This window comes from Lepidochelys kempii, chromosome 7, assembly GCF_965140265.1.
Source record: "Lepidochelys kempii isolate rLepKem1 chromosome 7, rLepKem1.hap2, whole genome shotgun sequence".
NCBI lineage: Eukaryota > Metazoa > Chordata > Testudines > Cheloniidae > Lepidochelys > Lepidochelys kempii.
The window spans coordinates 1,482,929-1,500,402 of record NC_133262.1 but is presented as its reverse complement, the minus strand read 5'-3'; the positions used below and the strand labels follow the sequence as shown (position 1 = coordinate 1,500,402).

General features: G+C 51.5%; 1 protein-coding gene across 11 annotated transcripts in view; it reads right to left on the bottom strand.

The window, feature by feature from the left end:
* Positions 1-9,074: 9,074 nt before the first annotated feature.
* QRICH1 (glutamine rich 1) overlaps positions 9,075-17,474 on the bottom strand; it is a 44,166-nt gene continuing 35,766 nt past the window's right edge. For 10 of the 11 annotated variants that reach the window (XM_073350857.1, XM_073350859.1, XM_073350855.1 and 7 more), the window contains 4 exons: positions 17,357-17,465; positions 16,613-16,764; positions 15,739-15,883; positions 9,075-14,735 (listed from right to left, as the gene is read on the bottom strand). In XM_073350857.1, coding sequence (XP_073206958.1) covers positions 14,543-14,735; positions 15,739-15,883; positions 16,613-16,764; positions 17,357-17,465 — 599 coding nt within the window. In that variant the 3' untranslated portion in view covers positions 9,075-14,542. The remainder of the gene's footprint in view (positions 14,736-15,738; positions 15,884-16,612; positions 16,765-17,356; positions 17,466-17,474) is intronic. The other variant, XM_073350860.1, reaches the window with a different exon arrangement.

Sequence of the window (17,474 nt, the reverse complement as noted above, 5' to 3'; positions counted from 1 at the left end):
TCCCCTAGTCACTCCCCAAACCCAGCCCCAGACCCGACCCAGTCACTCCCCAAACTCGGCCCCAGCCACTGGCCCCTAGTCACCCCCAAACCCGGCCCCGGCCCCAGTCACTGGCCCCAGCCAGGCCCCTAGTCACCCCCCAACCCAGCCCCAGACCCGACCCGACCCAGTCACTCCCCAAACCCGACCCCAGTCACTGGCCCCTAGTCACCCCCAAACCCGGCCCCAGTCACTCCCCAAACCCGGCCCCAGCCACCAGCCCTAGTCACTCCCCAGACCCGACCCAGTCACTCCCCAGACCCGACCCAGTCACTCCCCAGACCCGACCCCAGCCACCAGCCCTAGTCACTGGCCCCAGACCCTTCCCCAGACATGGCCCCAGCCACTCCCCTAGTCACTCCCCAAACCCAGCCCCGACCCAGTCACTCCCCAAACCCGGCCCAGTCACTCCCCAAATCCAGCCCCAGCCACCAGCCTTAGTCACTGGCCCCAGCCACTCCCCTAGTCACTCCCCAAACCCAGACCCGACCCGACCCAGTCACTCCCCAAACCCGACCCAGTCACTGGCCCCTAGTCACTCCCCAAACCCGGCCCCAGTCACTGGCCCCTAGTCACCCCCAAACCCGGCCCCAGCCACCAGCCCTAGGCACTGGCCCCAGCCACTCCCCTAGTCACTCCCCAAACCCAGCCCCAGACCCGACCCAGTCACTCCCCAAACTCGGCCCCAGTCACTGGCCCCTAGTCACCCCCAAACCCGGCCCCAGTCACTCCCCAAATCCAGCCCCAGCCACCAGCCCTAGTCACTGGCCCCAGCCACTCCCCTAGTCACTCCCCAAACCCAGCCCCAGACCCGACCCAGTCACTCCCCAAACCCGGCCCCAGCCACCAGCCCTAGTCACTGGCCCCAGACCCTTCCCCAGACATGGCCCCAGCCACTCCCCTAGTCACTCCCCAAACCCAGCCCCAGACCCGACCCAGTCACTCCCCAAACCCGACCCAGTCACTCCCCAAATCCAGCCCCAGCCACCAGCCTTAGTCACTGGCCCCAGCCACTCCCCTAGTCACTCCCCAAACCCAGCCCCAGACCCGACCCAGTCACTCCCCAAACCCGGCCCCAGCCACCAGCCCTAGTCACTGGCCCCAGACCCTTCCCCAGACATGGCCCCAGCCACTCCCCTAGTCACTCCCCAAACCCAGCCCCAGACCCGACCCAGTCACTCCCCAAACCCGGCCCAGTCACTCCCCAAACCCGGCCCCAGCCACCAGCCCTAGTCACTGGCCCCAGCCACTCCCCTAGTCACTCCCCAAACCCAGCCCCAGACCCGACCCAGTCACTCCCCAAACCCGGCCCCAGCCACCAGCCCTAGTCACTGGCCCCAGACCCTTCCCCAGACATGGCCCCAGCCACTCCCCTAGTCACTCCCCAAACCCAGCCCCAGACCCGGCCCAGTCACTCCCCAAACCCGGCCCCAGCCACCAGCCCTAGTCACTGGCCCCAGCCACCAGCCCTAGTCACTGGCCCCAGCCACTCCCCTAGTCACTCCCCAAACCCAGCCCCAGACCCGACCCAGTCACTCCCCAAATCCGGCCCCAGCCACCAGCCCTAGTCACTGGCCCCAGACCCTTCCCCAGACATGGCCCCAGCCACTCCCCTAGTCACTCCCCAAACCCAGCCCCGACCCAGTCACTCCCCAAACCCGGCCCAGTCACTCCCCAAATCCAGCCCCAGCCACCAGCCTTAGTCACTGGCCCCAGCCACTCCCCTAGTCACTCCCCAAACCCGGCCCCAGTCACTCCCCAAACCCGGCCCCAGTCACTGGCCTCAGCCAGGCCCCTAGTCACCCCCCAACCCAGCCCCAGACCCGACCCGACCAGTCACTCCCCACACCCGGCCCCACACTGGGCCCCAGCCCTCAGCCCCCGCGCCAGCCCCAGACCCGACCCAACCCAGTCACTCCCCAGCCCCAGCTCCAGCCACTGCCCCAGACACTCCCGCAGGCCAGGCCCCAGTCACTGGCCCCAAACCCGGCCCCAGTCACTGGCCCCAAACCCGGCCCCAGTCACTGGCCCCAAACCCGGCCCCTAGTCACCCCCCAACCCAGCCCCAGACCCGACCCGACCCAGTCACTCCCCAAACCCGACCCAGTCACTGGCCCCTAGTCACCCCCAAACCCGGCCCCAGTCACTGGCCTCAGCCAGGCCCCTAGTCACCCCCCAACCCAGCCCCAGACCCGACCCGACCAGTCACTCCCCAAACCCGGCCCCAGTCACTCCCCAAATCCAGCCCCAGCCACCAGCCCTAGTCACTGGCCCCAGCCACCAGCCCTAGTCACTCCCCAAACCCGGCCCCAGTCACTGGCCTCAGCCCGGCCCCAGTCACTGGCCTCAGCCCGGCCCCTAGTCACCCCCCAACCCAGACCCAGACCCGACCCGACCCAGTCACTCCCCACACCCGGCCCCACACTGGGCCCCAGCCCTCAGCCCCCGCGCCAGCCCCAGACCCGACCCGACCCAGTCACTCCCCAGCCCCAGCTCCAGCCACTGCCCCAGACACTCCCGCAGGCCAGGCCCCAGTCACTGGCCCCAAACCCGGCCCCGGCCCCAGTCACTGGCCCCAGCCAGGCCCCTAGTCACCCCCCAACCCAGCCCCAGACCCGACCCAGTCACTCCCCAAACCCGACCCAGTCACTGGCCCCTAGTCACCCCCAAACCCGGCCCCAGTCACTGGCCTCAGCCAGGCCCCTAGTCACCCCCCAACCCAGCCCCAGACCCGACCCAGTCACTCCCCAAACCCGACCCAGTCACTCCCCAAATCCAGCCCCAGCCACCAGCCCTAGTCACTGGCCCCAGCCACTCCCCTAGTCACTCCCCAAACCCGACCCAGTCACTCCCCAAACCTGGCCCCAGTCACCAGCCCTAGTCACTGGCCCCAGACCCTTCCCCAGACATGGCCCCAGCCACTCCCCTAGTCACTCCCCAAACCCAGCCCCAGACCCGACCCACTCACTCCCCAAACCCGGCCCCAGCCACCAGCCCTAGTCACTGGCCCCAGACCCTTCCCCAGACATGGCCCCAGCCACTCCCCTAGTCACTCCCCAAACCCAGCCCCAGACCCGACCCAGTCACTCCCCAAACCCGACCCAGTCACTCCCCAAATCCAGCCCCAGCCACTCCCCTAGTCACTCCCCAAACCCAGCCCCAGACCCGACCCAGTCACTCCCCAAACCCGGCCCCAGCCACCAGCCCTAGTCACTGGCCCCAGACCCTTCCCCAGACATGGCCCCAGCCACTCCCCTAGTCACTCCCCAAACCCAGCCCCAGACCCGACCCAGTCACTCCCCAAACCCGGCCCAGTCACTCCCCAAACCCGGCCCAGTCACTCCCCAAACCCGGCCCCAGCCACCAGCCCTAGTCACTGGCCCCAGCCACTCCCCTAGTCACTCCCCAAACCCAGCCCCAGACCCGACCCAGTCACTCCCCAAACCCGGCCCCAGCCACCAGCCCTAGTCACTGGCCCCAGACCCTTCCCCAGACATGGCCCCAGCCACTCCCCTAGTCACTCCCCAAACCCAGCCCCAGACCCGACCCAGTCACTCCCCAGACCCGGCCCAGTCACTCCCCAAACCCCGCCCCAGCCACTCCCCTAGTCACTCCCCAAACCCAGCCCCAGACCCGACCCAGTCACTCCCCAAATCCGGCCCCAGCCACCAGCCCTAGTCACTGGCCCCAGACCCTTCCCCAGACATGGCCCCAGCCACTCCCCTAGTCACTCCCCAAACCCAGCCCCGACCCAGTCACTCCCCAAACCCGACCCAGTCACTGGCCCCTAGTCACCCCCAAACCCGGCCCCAGTCACTGGCCTCAGCCAGGCCCCTAGTCACCCCCCAACCCAGCCCCAGACCCGACCCAGTCACTCCCCAAACCCGGCCCCAGCCACCAGCCCTAGTCACTGGCCCCAGACCCTTCCCCAGACATGGCCCCAGCCACTCCCCTAGTCACTCCCCAAACCCAGCCCCAGACCCGACCCAGTCACTCCCCAAACCCGACCCAGTCACTCCCCAAATCCAGCCCCAGCCACCAGCCCTAGTCACTGGCCCCAGCCACTCCCCTAGTCACTCCCCAAACCCGACCCAGTCACTCCCCAAACCTGGCCCCAGTCACCAGCCCTAGTCACTGGCCCCAGACCCTTCCCCAGACATGGCCCCAGCCACTCCCCTAGTCACTCCCCAAACCCAGCCCCAGACCCGACCCACTCACTCCCCAAACCCGGCCCCAGCCACCAGCCCTAGTCACTGGCCCCAGACCCTTCCCCAGACATGGCCCCAGCCACTCCCCTAGTCACTCCCCAAACCCAGCCCCAGACCCGACCCAGTCACTCCCCAAACCCGACCCAGTCACTCCCCAAATCCAGCCCCAGCCACCAGCCCTAGTCACTGGCCCCAGCCACTCCCCTAGTCACTCCCCAAACCCAGCCCCAGACCCGACCCAGTCACTCCCCAAACCTGGCCCCAGTCACCAGCCCTAGTCACTGGCCCCAGACCCTTCCCCAGACATGGCCCCAGCCACTCCCCTAGTCACTCCCCAAACCCAGCCCCAGACCCGACCCACTCACTCCCCAAACCCGGCCCCAGCCACCAGCCCTAGGCACTGGCCCCAGACCCTTCCCCAGACATGGCCCCAGCCACTCCCCTAGTCACTCCCCAAACCCAGCCCCAGACCCGACCCAGTCACTCCCCAAACCCAGCCCCAGTCACCAGCCCTAGTCACTAGCCCCAAACCCGACCCTGTCACTGCCAAGCCCCAGCCAGCAGCCCTAGTCACTGGCCTCAGACCCTTCTCCAGACATGGCCCCAGCCAGTCCCCTAGTCACCCCCAAACCCAGCCCAGCCCCTCCCCAGCGGAGACATGTCTCTTGCTGGTCAGGCTGCTGGGAACAGGGGCCGGCGCAGACCCGTGGTGCCCGGAGCCCGGGGGGGGCAGAAGCAGGTGCTCGGGGCAGCCGCCAGGAAGGGGCAGCAGGGTTCCCGTGGTGGTAAGTCGGGGGCAGCTCCTCCTTTTTGCCATCCGTGGCAGCAGGTTTTTTTCACTGCTTGGGGTGGCAAAAACCGTAGAGCCGGCCCTGGCCCATGGCAATGGGGGCAGTGGGAGGCCAGAGCCTAAAGTCCCACAGGCAGAGCCTGCCACCACCCGCCCCAAGCCCGAGCCCCATGGGAAGGTGGAGAATGCACAGGCTGGCTGCTCCCCCACAGGGGAGAAGATGGCTGGGCCTGGGAGCAGCAGCTGAACCCAGCACCCAGGTGAGGCATCCAGGAGCAACAGGGTGCCCCGCCATCACAGCCCCGGAGGCTGCGGCCCAAGGAGAAGCCCCTGGTGGCCACGTTTGAGAAACGCTGGGTTAAATTACAGCAGGCAATCAAGGGGAAAGTACAAGGGCCAAAACAGATTTTAAAACTCAAACAGCTAAGGGTTTAAAACCCAACAACCAATGAGAGATTCTTTAACTAGAAAGAAAGAGGAGCTAGGCTAGTCTGTATTCACAAAAACCAACAAGTTGTCCAGGGGCACCTTTAACAGATTTATTGGGGCATAAGCTTTCATGCCCACACAAAAGCTTATGCCCAAATAAATCTGTTAGTCTTTAAGGTGCCACTGGACTCCTCATTGTTTTTGTAACTATAACAGAACAGGAAGAGTGCCCAAGAATAGTTAAGTCCATTGAAGCACTGGAGATAAAATGGGAGCAAGTAGACAGAGAAGGACAGTAGGAACCACTGAGAATTTAATTATCTTACCTTCCTCTTCACTGCTGGAAAATGTTGGGGAAATCCCTGCCTGGGCCCAGCTCTTCTCTGGTAATAGAAAAGAGGTGCCCTCAGAGACTCTGGTGAGGTGCTGAAGCAAATTGATAATGCAGTAGGTAACCAGGCCCAGACAGTATATCCAAGAGTTAGGAAGGAACTTAGGTATGAAATAGCTGAACTGCTAACAAAATATATGCAGTGTCATTAAAACCAAAGGAGTACTTCTGGCCCCTTAGAGACTAACCAATTTATTTGAGCATAAGCTTTTGTGAGCTACAGCTCACTTCATCGGCTGCATACTGTGGAAAGTGTAGATCTTTTTATACACACAAAGCATGAAAAAATACCTCCCCCCACCCCACTCTCCTGCTGGTAATAGCTTATCTAAAGCGACCACTCTCCTTACAATGTGTATGATAATCAAGGTGGGCTATTTCCAGCACAAATCCAGGGTTTAACAAAAACGGCTGGGGGGTGGGGGGGTAGGAAAAAACAAGGGGAAATAGGTTACCTTGCATAATGACTTAGAGAGTGGTCACTTTAGATAAGCTATTACCAGCAGGAGAGTGGGGTGGGAGGAGATATTTTTTCATGCTTTGTGTGTATAAAAAGATCTTCCACACTTTCCCCAGTATGCATCCGATGAAGTGAGCTGTAGCTCACAAAAGCTTATGCTCAAATAAATTGGTTAGTCTCTAAGGTGCCACAAGTCCTCCTGTTCTTTTTGCGGATACAGACTAAACACGGCTGCTCCTCTGAAACCTGTCATTAAAACCGGCAACTATTCCAGAGGGTTACAGAGTAGCAAATGTACCACTATTTTGTTTTAAAAGTCTTAAGCAGTGATCCTGGGAAAGAGACTAGTGAACTTTACATGTGTGCCTGGAAAAATCCGTTGCAATGTAATTAAAAGAAGAACAAAACATCATGAGAGCATTTAACCAACATTTCTGCAAAGGAAAATGATGTTTCAGTAATCTCTCAGAATGCAATGTTGTAGTGGCTAAGGGAGAACCAGTTTACATAATTTATTAGGATTTCCAAAACGCCTTTGCTGAAGTTGCACCCAAGAGACTATGAAGTAGTCATGGAGTGAGAGGCAAACTATTGTCATGGATCAAAAACTGGCTAGGAAACAGAAAACAGTTTAGATGGTCAATATTCATCCTGGCAAAAGGTTAACAGCACAGGGCCTCAAGGTTCCATGTTGTTCAACATTTGTTCTTAATGATCTGGAAAGGGGTGGTTAATGAAGTAGCAATATTTACAGATGACAAAGTAATTTAGGTTAGGACAGAAGAGTGAGGAACTACAGTGAGTCCTAAACAAGCTTGGTGAATGGGCAACATGATGGCAAATGAAAGTCAATGCAGATAACTACAAAGCAATGCACAGTGAAGGTGGGAAACAAACTACTCATACAGTTAACTTAGACCTCTGTAAGCTGTATCAACACAGTAAAAGAACCTGGACATCACAGTACACAGCTCATTGTGCATCTGTGCTAGAAAAACCCAAAGATTTTAGGATGCCTAAGGCATGAGGTGGAGAATACACCATTATGTAATCAACAGCACAGCCTCAGCTGGATTGTGTGTGCAGGATTGGTCACCAGGATGATCAAGGGCCTAGGAAAATTCTCTCATGAATTCCTTAAAAGAGCACATGCAATTAAAAAGGTGGGGAAAAAACTGGGTAAAAGGAACAGTGTCAGTTACACAATGTTTGAAAAGCTGTCGAACTTATTGCCACAGACAGCTGTTGAGGTCAAGAGCTGAAGATGCCAAAAGGGACTGACGTTTATATAAATAAGGTCTACTTAGGATAGGTTTTAGAAGGAATATTAAACTTCATACTCTAGGATTTAAAAGAATGAGAGCCAATGTAGGGGGCAGATTATCCCATTGTACACCCTCCTCTGAAGTGGTATTCAGACCCGCATGAGTTAGCAGCTGAAGAAAGAATAGCTTATTGACATAGCAATTATATGAATCTGAAGAAATTTTGACCCCATTTCTAGATACATTTGGATTTAAAAAAATAAAATCCATTGAGATGGCTCAATCACCACCAGACTTCCATTCCACCTCACTGCTTCGCCTCCCATTCAGGTTGGTTATCGATTTCGTTATGGTTGCCCCTCGCCCAAACATATGTTGCAGTGCTGATTTGTAAAATTGCAGAGTTCTGTTGGAGATCCTGTGAAGGACGGGGTATTTGAAAACATACAACTAAGTCATGCACCTTTTTGGACTGTTTCTTTATGAAAAATAATGCAATCACAAAAAAGTTTCATATTATTCAGTTTAAATCAAACAGGGGATGCCACGCTTGGGGCCAGATTTTCAAGAAAGCTCAAGACATTGGGGGATTTTAAAAGTCCCACTCCTTCTGCTACCACATCAAACTAGTTAGGACTGGATAGGATTCTTTTGATGACAGCACAGCAGGGTGGGATTCTGCAGTTCTGGCAGCAGGGCTCTCACAGCCAATAGCCTGTCATGGGGGTGGCGGAGTTTACTTTATTCCAATAACCTGACACTTAAGGGCAGCAGCACATCTGTTATACTGCGTATTGCATGGTGTCTCAGTGACTGGTTTGTTAAGCTGCTCTTATAACTGAAGGCTGTAGTCACTGCAGAAGTTGATCACTGCAGTTTTCCTTCAGCGATTCCCAATTTTCCTGAACAGGGGCCGCACACTCTGTGCTAGCTGTACGTAGTACTAAGAACGGTATCATTTAAGTCAAGACAGAAGGAAAATTAAACTCCTTTTCTTCAGCCATGGAGTTAATATTGTTTCTGGTTATGCAATGTGAAGTTTTCAGTTTTTGTTGTAGGGTGGCAACTGTTAAGAGAAATATGGCCCTTGGGTTTCATAACATTCCTGGTTGTGATTTTACACATCTGTGTGTAGTTTCTTGGTCATTTCTCACCTAAAGCTGTTCTATGTAGACTTACGGAATTCACTGATGTCCTGACTGACAAACCAAAAGTGGCTTGGAGTAGTGACATCAAGGCAGTTGTTCCAGCTGGTCTTACTGAGCACTTAGGCAGAAGAGCATTCAGACATGTATTTTTTTTGTTTTTAAAGCGTGACACATTCTACCAACAGTAAATGTTGCCTACTGTAAGAGTGGCAGAAGTGAGAATGTCTTTTTTTGTTTTAAAGGAAAGGACGATGGTGGTACAGCTGCCCTATTCCAATGCAAGGCACATTTACGTTAACCTCAGCAGTGATACTAGAATACAAAGTAGTAAACAAACAGGCAAGTTAGCTTCTGTTCCATTAGAAACACAAGGCAAGGTTTAATGGTTGTCAAACAGACTACAAAGGCTGCAGGGAAAGACATTTCATTTCCAAGGGGATTACAAAGATCAGAGGGTATAAGAGTAAAGTTAAATTAAAAAAATATTTGAGTTCATCTCTTTAAAATGATTTGCAGTGTGAGTAACTCACGGGGCAAAAGCTACTGGCGAGCTGGAAGGTCACTTTGCGGGATGGCAATGACATATGCTGTTCAGACTAGGATTCAACAGGGGAGGATGGACAAGACATTTCTGGCATGCAGGCTGCACCATTACCAAGAGAGGATCTGGGCTGCAACTAGAACCAGCCTTACTGAGATACAGGGTCGGTAGGGGATGTGTTATTTCCTTACATTCCCTCATTAGAGGCCAAGACCCAATTTATTCCCTCTTTATGCTGGGCTCAGTCCTGCCGTACCCCTCCTGATTAACTCAGTAGCAAGAACAGATGGAAGCAGGCAACTGGAAACGTGGCTGCTGTGCAAAATGTCTACTGCAGTGCTGAGCTGTGCCAGAGCCACACTGGAGGAAGGGAGCGGTGGGCAGAGTGCCACACCCATTGCATCACATGTCTTTTGGCAGCTTAATATCCCCCACCCCCAGTACGATAATCATTCCTTCCTGGAACAGGGTTTGAGATGCTCCTTATGGTAGGAAGATGCTTGTTAGTGTGGCTAGCAGTAGCTTGGATGTTTTCTATGCATTGGCTCCAATGAAATGGAACAGGCTGAAATGACAGGGCAAGGAGCATTCCTCAAAATATCCGGGGAAGGAAAACAATCTCTCTGTAGGCTGCTGTTGGAACCTAGCAGCTCAGGATGTGTGGGGCCCTTCTCCCAGCCACATCACAGGCTGTAGCAGTTTCTATCCCATTTTAACAGTGAAGTAAGAGTCAGAACATTAAGATTAACCATTTCATTATTCAACAGGTTACACCTAGTGTGCAGCCATCATGCAACCCCTAAGACAGTCCAGCAAACAGAAGGGTAGTGAGAACGTTCACAGGAAAACCCTCCAGCCCACACAGACAGGAAAGGGCTCTTCTCAGGCACTGTCACCTTTCTTTTATTTAGCGACAGATAGAGAACTTGGGATGGTGAACACAGCTTTTGTGCAGTTCCACGTTGACCAGGGCAAATGGACTTGTTCTCTCCTAGGTCAGAGCAATCCCTTTCATTTCCACCCTGTGAGGGTTGGTGCAAAGGAGGACTCCTGTTTAGGGTCACTTTCAGGTTCTGGATCCTAAAATGGATGTTTTAGCTCACACAACGAATCAGGCCAAGGCAGCATGCTTGGGAAACAGCTTCAGACATACAGGAGCCTACCTCCTCCCAGAAACACAAGAGTCTAGGAATCAAGAAATTAAAAAAAAAAAAAAAAAAAAATATGAAGGAACTATATTAAGTTACACTTAGATTGTCATCATCTTCCCTCCCCCTGCAGCAAGGGGCCGGGGGATGATAGTTTGCCACAGGCTGTCCTCCGCTACTTTGGTCATTCCAATTTTACAGTAGTGACCATCACCTCCAAAAAAGGAAATAAGGACACGATGGCACAGTGGACACCAAGTCTGTGTAACAGACTAAGTTTCCTGTAGGAGAGCAGTTATATTGCAATTTCATGAGAGAGGACAATACATGGAGGTCAGAGGTTAGAACACAAGAAGCTTCACAAAGCAGCCACGTTCAATCTTGCTACACTTTCTGTGGAGACAAGATGGGCACAGAACAATTAAAAAAACAAACAAACAATGCAGGGGTGCCTCAGACTAAATAACTAACCAAGCTGAGATATAACAGACAAGGCTAACCCTGTATCAGTTGCACATACAAGGCAAAGGAAGGGAGTGAATTCTGGGTTAAATATGTACAACAGCAAGTTGTTTGGTACTCAAGAGGTGTTAAATGGAATGTCCATCACTGAAACTCAAGCAGAGAGTGGAAACAAACTGGATACAGAAAACCATGCTAAAAAGAGCTATTTTACATCATTTAACCAGGAGCAGATTTGCCAATGACCTGGGTAAGATCCTAGGCCAACAGAGCACTGTTGCCTAGTCTGGGTAGAGTTCCTTCCAGGAGTCCTTAAAAATAAGGACTTAGGGTGACCTTTCTAGAAAGGAAAGTTTGGATCACTCTTCACTATCAGAGGGTACAGAGTTTAAACTCCAGAAATACTGCAGACATGGTTTCATACAGCTATGCAGAAGAAAAACAACTTCTGTGGAGTCATCTGAAAGCACAGTATATTGGATAGTCTCCTAAGAAATGAAACTGGTACAAGACATTTTGATACCAGACAGTAGAGAACACTGTACATTTTCAAGTCAACACCTTCATCTTCCATACACAGGAGAAATCAAAGAGAGGACAGGGATGGAAAATCCTCAGTCTGTTTGCTCGGGCAAACCCAATAAAGATTTAGGGGTTTATGTGGCCCTCTGTGCCTGCTAAACTCCCGATACTGTTACAGTGAGTTGTGCTTCTCCAGGCTGAGTGGAGATCCTAAAGAATTACTTGACTCTCCACCAGGTACATTTTTTGATTCATTTGCTCTTTACAGTAGCAAGTGAACAGCAACAAATACATTAGAATCAGGTATATTTTTAAGCAACATGGCATACAGCTTGACCACATAGCTCTGCCAGTGTACCTCAACTCAGTCCTAACCTGCAACATCCCTTGTTACTCCATTGCTGGGTCTCGTCTGTCTGCCAAATTGTTTCAAGCTCTGGCAAGTTTATACTTACACAAAGATGTTATGTGAAGCCATATATCAAACTATTCCATCCACTTAGTACTTGGCAGAGGAAAGAATAGCCAGTCAGCTTCCATTTTCATATTGCTCTCAGATTTAACTAACAGTGGATGGGCACACTCCGACCTCTGGGAAGGCTGGATTGTTTCCTATGCGGCATTCCAGGGCACAGTGACTTGAGTATGGGTGTTTAGCCTGCACATGCTTATTCCTCAAGGTCACTTGCTTTCTGTGCAGAAGGCAGGATGCTCCCCTCTCAAATCCAACATTCAGGACAGCTGTTTACCCAAGTGATCTAGAGATTAGCTCCATGCAGGCCCAGACACCCTTAGCACAACATGCATGTCTCCACTCCCTTGAACAGAGCAACAGCGACCTAGCGCATAACTATGTCCTTAAATAATCAACTGGAGCCTGGAGAATACTGCAGGCATTGGAACACAGTGACAGGGTTATAGCACCTGATAGTAGCCAAACCAAGAAGTGTTACCAACACCAACACCTCCCTGCCAGAGGAAAAGTGCTGCGGATACTCCCAACTGCTGCACTGAGCTGAGGGTATGATGGCAGCTTTACACTCCACCTGTCCCCAGTCTCTTTTTCTGCCCTACGGGAACTAGTGTTTCAGCCAGATACTACCACCAACCAGGCAGTCGTTGAGGTGAGACTTGAGCTAACTCAGTGGACTTTGCTTAAATCACCTCTCCGGGTGTTAATGTCAGTAAAGAACAGAGGGAGCATCAAACCCACTGCACAGGGGATGCACGTCTTCCTGCAGCAGTTACCCAAACATTTCTTACCAAATTATGCTTTTAAAAAGTTCTCTTCAGGAGCAAATCTCTCCTCATTTTCATATTCTCAGGCATATCTGTATTTTGACTGTTTGATGCAAGGAGACTTCCATCAAGCTCAAGTATCACATGCTAGGACCGGAAGTCTTCACCAGGCATACCTGCACATCAAACAGGAGGGCACACGGGCAGGTAACATTATGGACAGTCCTGATTTAGGTGTATATTCTATCCCTGGTGCACATGTACAGATCAGAGGGATGACACACCCTACTTGCAAATGTAAAACAGGGGGGCAACAAATGGAAGCCTTAAGACTCTTGGACAGTAATGGAGGAGCTTCCATTTACAGGACTGCAATATAGGGAGAAGAGGGGAAGGCAGATTCAAGAAGCGTCACCTCCTCATGTCCAAGAAGCTGGTAGCTCAATAACCTCAAGCCTCACTAGAGAGTGAGCTCTGATTTCGAGCACAGCGGACAATCTATTCTCTTTGGAAGCCACCAGAAACGTTATGATGTCAAAATACAGCAGCCATTGAAGATGCAGTGAGGCAGGCACCATGGGTCCGATTTAAAAAAGAATTATGACCCGTGACAACTCTTGAAACTATACAACCACAATACCGATATGCGAGCCAGCCATCCATACAGCCTGAAAAGCATTTTCTCCCCTAACCCTCTAGCCACCGGTCAGGTGCTTTGGGACTGGGGGAGAGGTTGCCTGTGCCTGAAGCCCCACATACTGGCCTCTGCTGCAGACAGGACACTCGTCTGGATGGACCAATAAGCTGATCTGGTGCAATAGCAAATCCCACATTCCTAGCTGGACACTTGAAGTTCTATCAGCAAACTGGTTTCTCTCAGTGAGTTATTACACTGAAGAAAAAGGCTGACACAATGTGCAAAACTAAAGGAGGACGTGGACACCCTAAAAGGAGTGAATTCCTTCAGACCTTCAAAGTTTGGAGGTGTGGGAAAGAGAAAAAGGGTCCAAGGGGAAATCACACTGAAAAGCATATGTGGGGGAGATGAGAACAACCCAATTACACTGATCTTTTTAAAATGCTCCCTCTTGCAGCTCTTGCGCTCTTCCCCAAATAAAGACACACTGTTCAATGGCATGTTGAAAAGACGTGCTCGTCATTCTTAATAAACAACTAGAGTAAGAATACATAAGAGAAACAGGGTGGTATCTTTATATGATACACAAGTGTATGGTACAAGAACTCCATCAGGCACAGGAGCCTCAAGGTTTAAGGCCTCAATGTCAGGCCAAAAAAAAGAAGAGTGTGGTAAAGTTTTTTTTTGTTTTTTGTTTTGTTTTTTTTTTTTACTTTTAACATCTAAAAATGTCACTTAAAGGTCTGAATAGAAATTGTTTTTTAGAAATCATAATTGCAGTTCACTCTCTCCTCCTCCTTCCAGGACAACAGCAAATTAATGTCTGAGCACAAAGGAGAGACACCTGCCTCTCCTTGGCTGGCTGAGCAGGTCCATCCATCATTCTGCGCTCTCCAGGCTGCACATGCTCTGAGGAGGCATCAGAGGCCCCAGCCATCCAGGCCAATCCCATAGCTCATGTTCTGTTTTCTACATCATAAAAAACCAAAGTCAACCAGCAGTTTCAACAGCTCTGAGCTGGCAGAGAAATGCAGCCTCCAATGGGTCTAACAGCTCAGTGTGTTTGGTAGGATACACATTGGGTAGGTTTTCCTTTTAGATTCTTTTAAACAGAAGAAGCCTAAAAGGGCTTCATAACTACACCAATAAAAAACAAAACGTAGGCATCTCCTTTAGTGTAAAAGTCTGTACAATTTATCGTTGCTCGTCATCCCCCCCACCGCACTGCCCCACCCCACCCCTTTCTGAGCTGGGAAGGATGCCTTAGTGCATGGTGCTGGCATTAGCTACAGCAATAGCTTCCTGAATCTCTCGTATCACCAGGATCCGAGTGAGCATCTGCTCCATCTGCTCTCTGCTGATTGGCTGGATGGAATACCAGATCGGGCTGTTAGGGGCTACCACCGGCTCCGGAGTTAAGTAAAATGTATCATTCCGGCCTTTCACACTCTGGGGGCTGAAAGGGGTGGGGTGGGGGGACAAAATCAGAAACAGGCAGGTTAGTAACATGTCCTGGAACAAGTAACATCATCCTATTCATTCTGGGGCTTTAAGAATCCTTACAGTGAATGCTGGGCTGATGAAAGGTGCAAGACTAGGAGAGCTATGGAAGTTTACTTGCAGGACAGATACAATTATGGGCAATGGTAGGATAAGCTTCTCCTACCAATGGGTCCCACCCAGCCCTAGACAGTCCTCCTCTTGGGGAAAGAGGGGAGCTCTGTCTCAATGACTCATTCACCCACTGGACTAAGCCAAGGTTAACAATAAAGGGGCCCCCCAGCTATCACGTGGACCTATATTCACTAGGAAAGATTAAACTCCTTTCACTTGGTACCAAAGGTTACCATTTAGCCTTTTAAGAGTCAGTTTTCTTCTCAAACTCCATTTTCACCCCAGTAAGCTAGTTATGGTGCCGTCCATGAAGGAGGGAAGCCTATACAAATGCAGCTACTAAGAGACCTCTCTCTCTCATCTCTAATATTCAGAACAAACTTCCATTTTTGCGGCTGCCGCCACCTGGGCCTCGCCAATATCTCATCCAAAGCAGAGGGCACTTCCACCACATGTGCCATCAGTGCACCTGGGGGCTAAGGGGCCACTGCACAAGCTCAACTGCTCTGATGTCTAATGTCAGAAGTGAACCCTGGGATCAACACTTACGACAATTCACACTTCATGATTTAGCCCCTTCAAATATTGAGCAGAACAGGATTTTAGTGATTTTTTTTTTAATGCAGCTTTGGACCAAAGTTTGCCCTCTATTATGGGCACGCACCCCCTATTGAAGGAGTCCCTTATATAGTTAATGTATTTAACATACACACAAACTGTACCGATATTAAGGAGAGAGAAATACTGTCCCGAAGACAAAGTTAGCTATCTTTCTGCAGCTATAAAATGCAGTCTAGGTCCACATTTATGGAAGATGAGCAACCCTATGTGACAGAAGATCTCACCATTTGAAGAGGTAGAAGTCATAGAGCTTTATGGGGCACCGCAGGGGGTTCTCTGGATTCTCAGTCTGCTCTGCATACATGTCATCTGTAACTGCAAACCAACCCCCCCCCGAAAACCACAGTGTGTCAAACTGAGTACAGGAAACTGTTTGTAGTAGAATAGTAGATAATAAAATAAGCAATGTCAAGCAGCCTCAATGTTTTCAAATCCTATGTCATCCTACAATATCTCATGAGTTACCAGCTGCAGGAAAGGTAAAAGGATTCAGATCGCTGCCCCAAAGCACAGCTCACTTGTTAGCAGCCAGAAACCTCCAGGTATTGCTTTTGGCTATCTGCTTTATCAGCAAGACCCACTCATTAACCCACCATCTAGCTATAACCTTTGAAAGGCAGGAAGTCTGGTTAAATGAAATGCCAGTACCTGAGCCAGTGGAAGCCTGGGTCAACAGGCCATATTCTACCTCTAAACTCCATGAACGTTCCCAGGAGTCAAGGGCTTTCATGGAGAGAAGAGAACAAGGCTCCACTCTTAGTACTCTCTTTGCTCAGAGACCCCTGCATCGCAACAGTGCCTCTGCCTGGGAGAGTTGGACTGGAAACCAATCCCCAACCTGTCTGCTGGGAGGCTTGTGTGCCTCACAGCCACTCAAGCCTAGGTCAGAAGACATCATGTGCTCACAGAACACACAGATGCGCTTTATCTCTGATCACTGAGCTACTGGGGGAGGATCTTATTGTCAAAAACATTGATTTCTTGCACCCCACCTGAAGGCACCTGCAAGGCTCTTCATAAAACTAGTACAAACAGACCAGGTCAGTCAATCCCAGACATTCTCAAGAAGGCTTGCTTCTCCTCTCATGTACACTTTACCTTTCTGGCCTGTCTGGTGTATACCAAGTGCCTTCAGATACCGGATACTCGTGCTCTTATCCTTGGGATTGGAAGGGTTCTTCTTGGTCTGCCTCAAGACCTTGGAGAAGGCCAACTTCATGTGCTGGTCTACCGTTTTCAACAGGAAGTACCTGAGCAGCGAGAAGAGGACACAGGACATTTATGGGGCAAACAAAGCCTTACTTAGCCTTTCATCTGACAGTGAAGTGGTGATCTTTACTGTCTATGAGCCAGCCAGGGTTCAAACCAGCATTTGAAAGTCAGGTGGTATTCTGAGCAGTAGAACACAAGAAAAGGCAGATGCAAGTCCAGGTTTCTCTTTGTTAGTTCACTTCCTTGTTTCACTGCATGTAATTTCTTGTATAAAGGGACTGCTCTGGGATTTGCTCCCATGTCCGGTTTCAGAGTAACAGCTGTGTTAGTCTGTATTCACAAAAAGAAAAGGAGTACTTGTGGCACCTTAGAGACTAACCAATTTATTTGAGCATAAGCTTTCGTGAGCTACAGCTCACTTCATCGGATGAAGTGAGCTGTAGCTCACGAAAGCTTATGCTCAAATTGGTTAGTCTCTAAGGTGCCACAAGTACTCCTTTTCTTTTTGCTCCCATGTCCCTAACCATTAAAAAGCAATGGCCACATCTTAGTCCAATACAGTTTCCTGTCAGTCCTCTCAAGGATGCTGGAAGTTCCTTGGCTTTTAAATCAACTGCCCCAAATACTTACTTTGTGTTAAAAAACATCAGCGTAGTGAGCAAGGTGGAAGGGGAGTGAGCTCCCAGTTGCTTGCACTCCCACAGCATCTCTTCTGTTACATGGCTGGGGAGGACATAACCTGCAACAA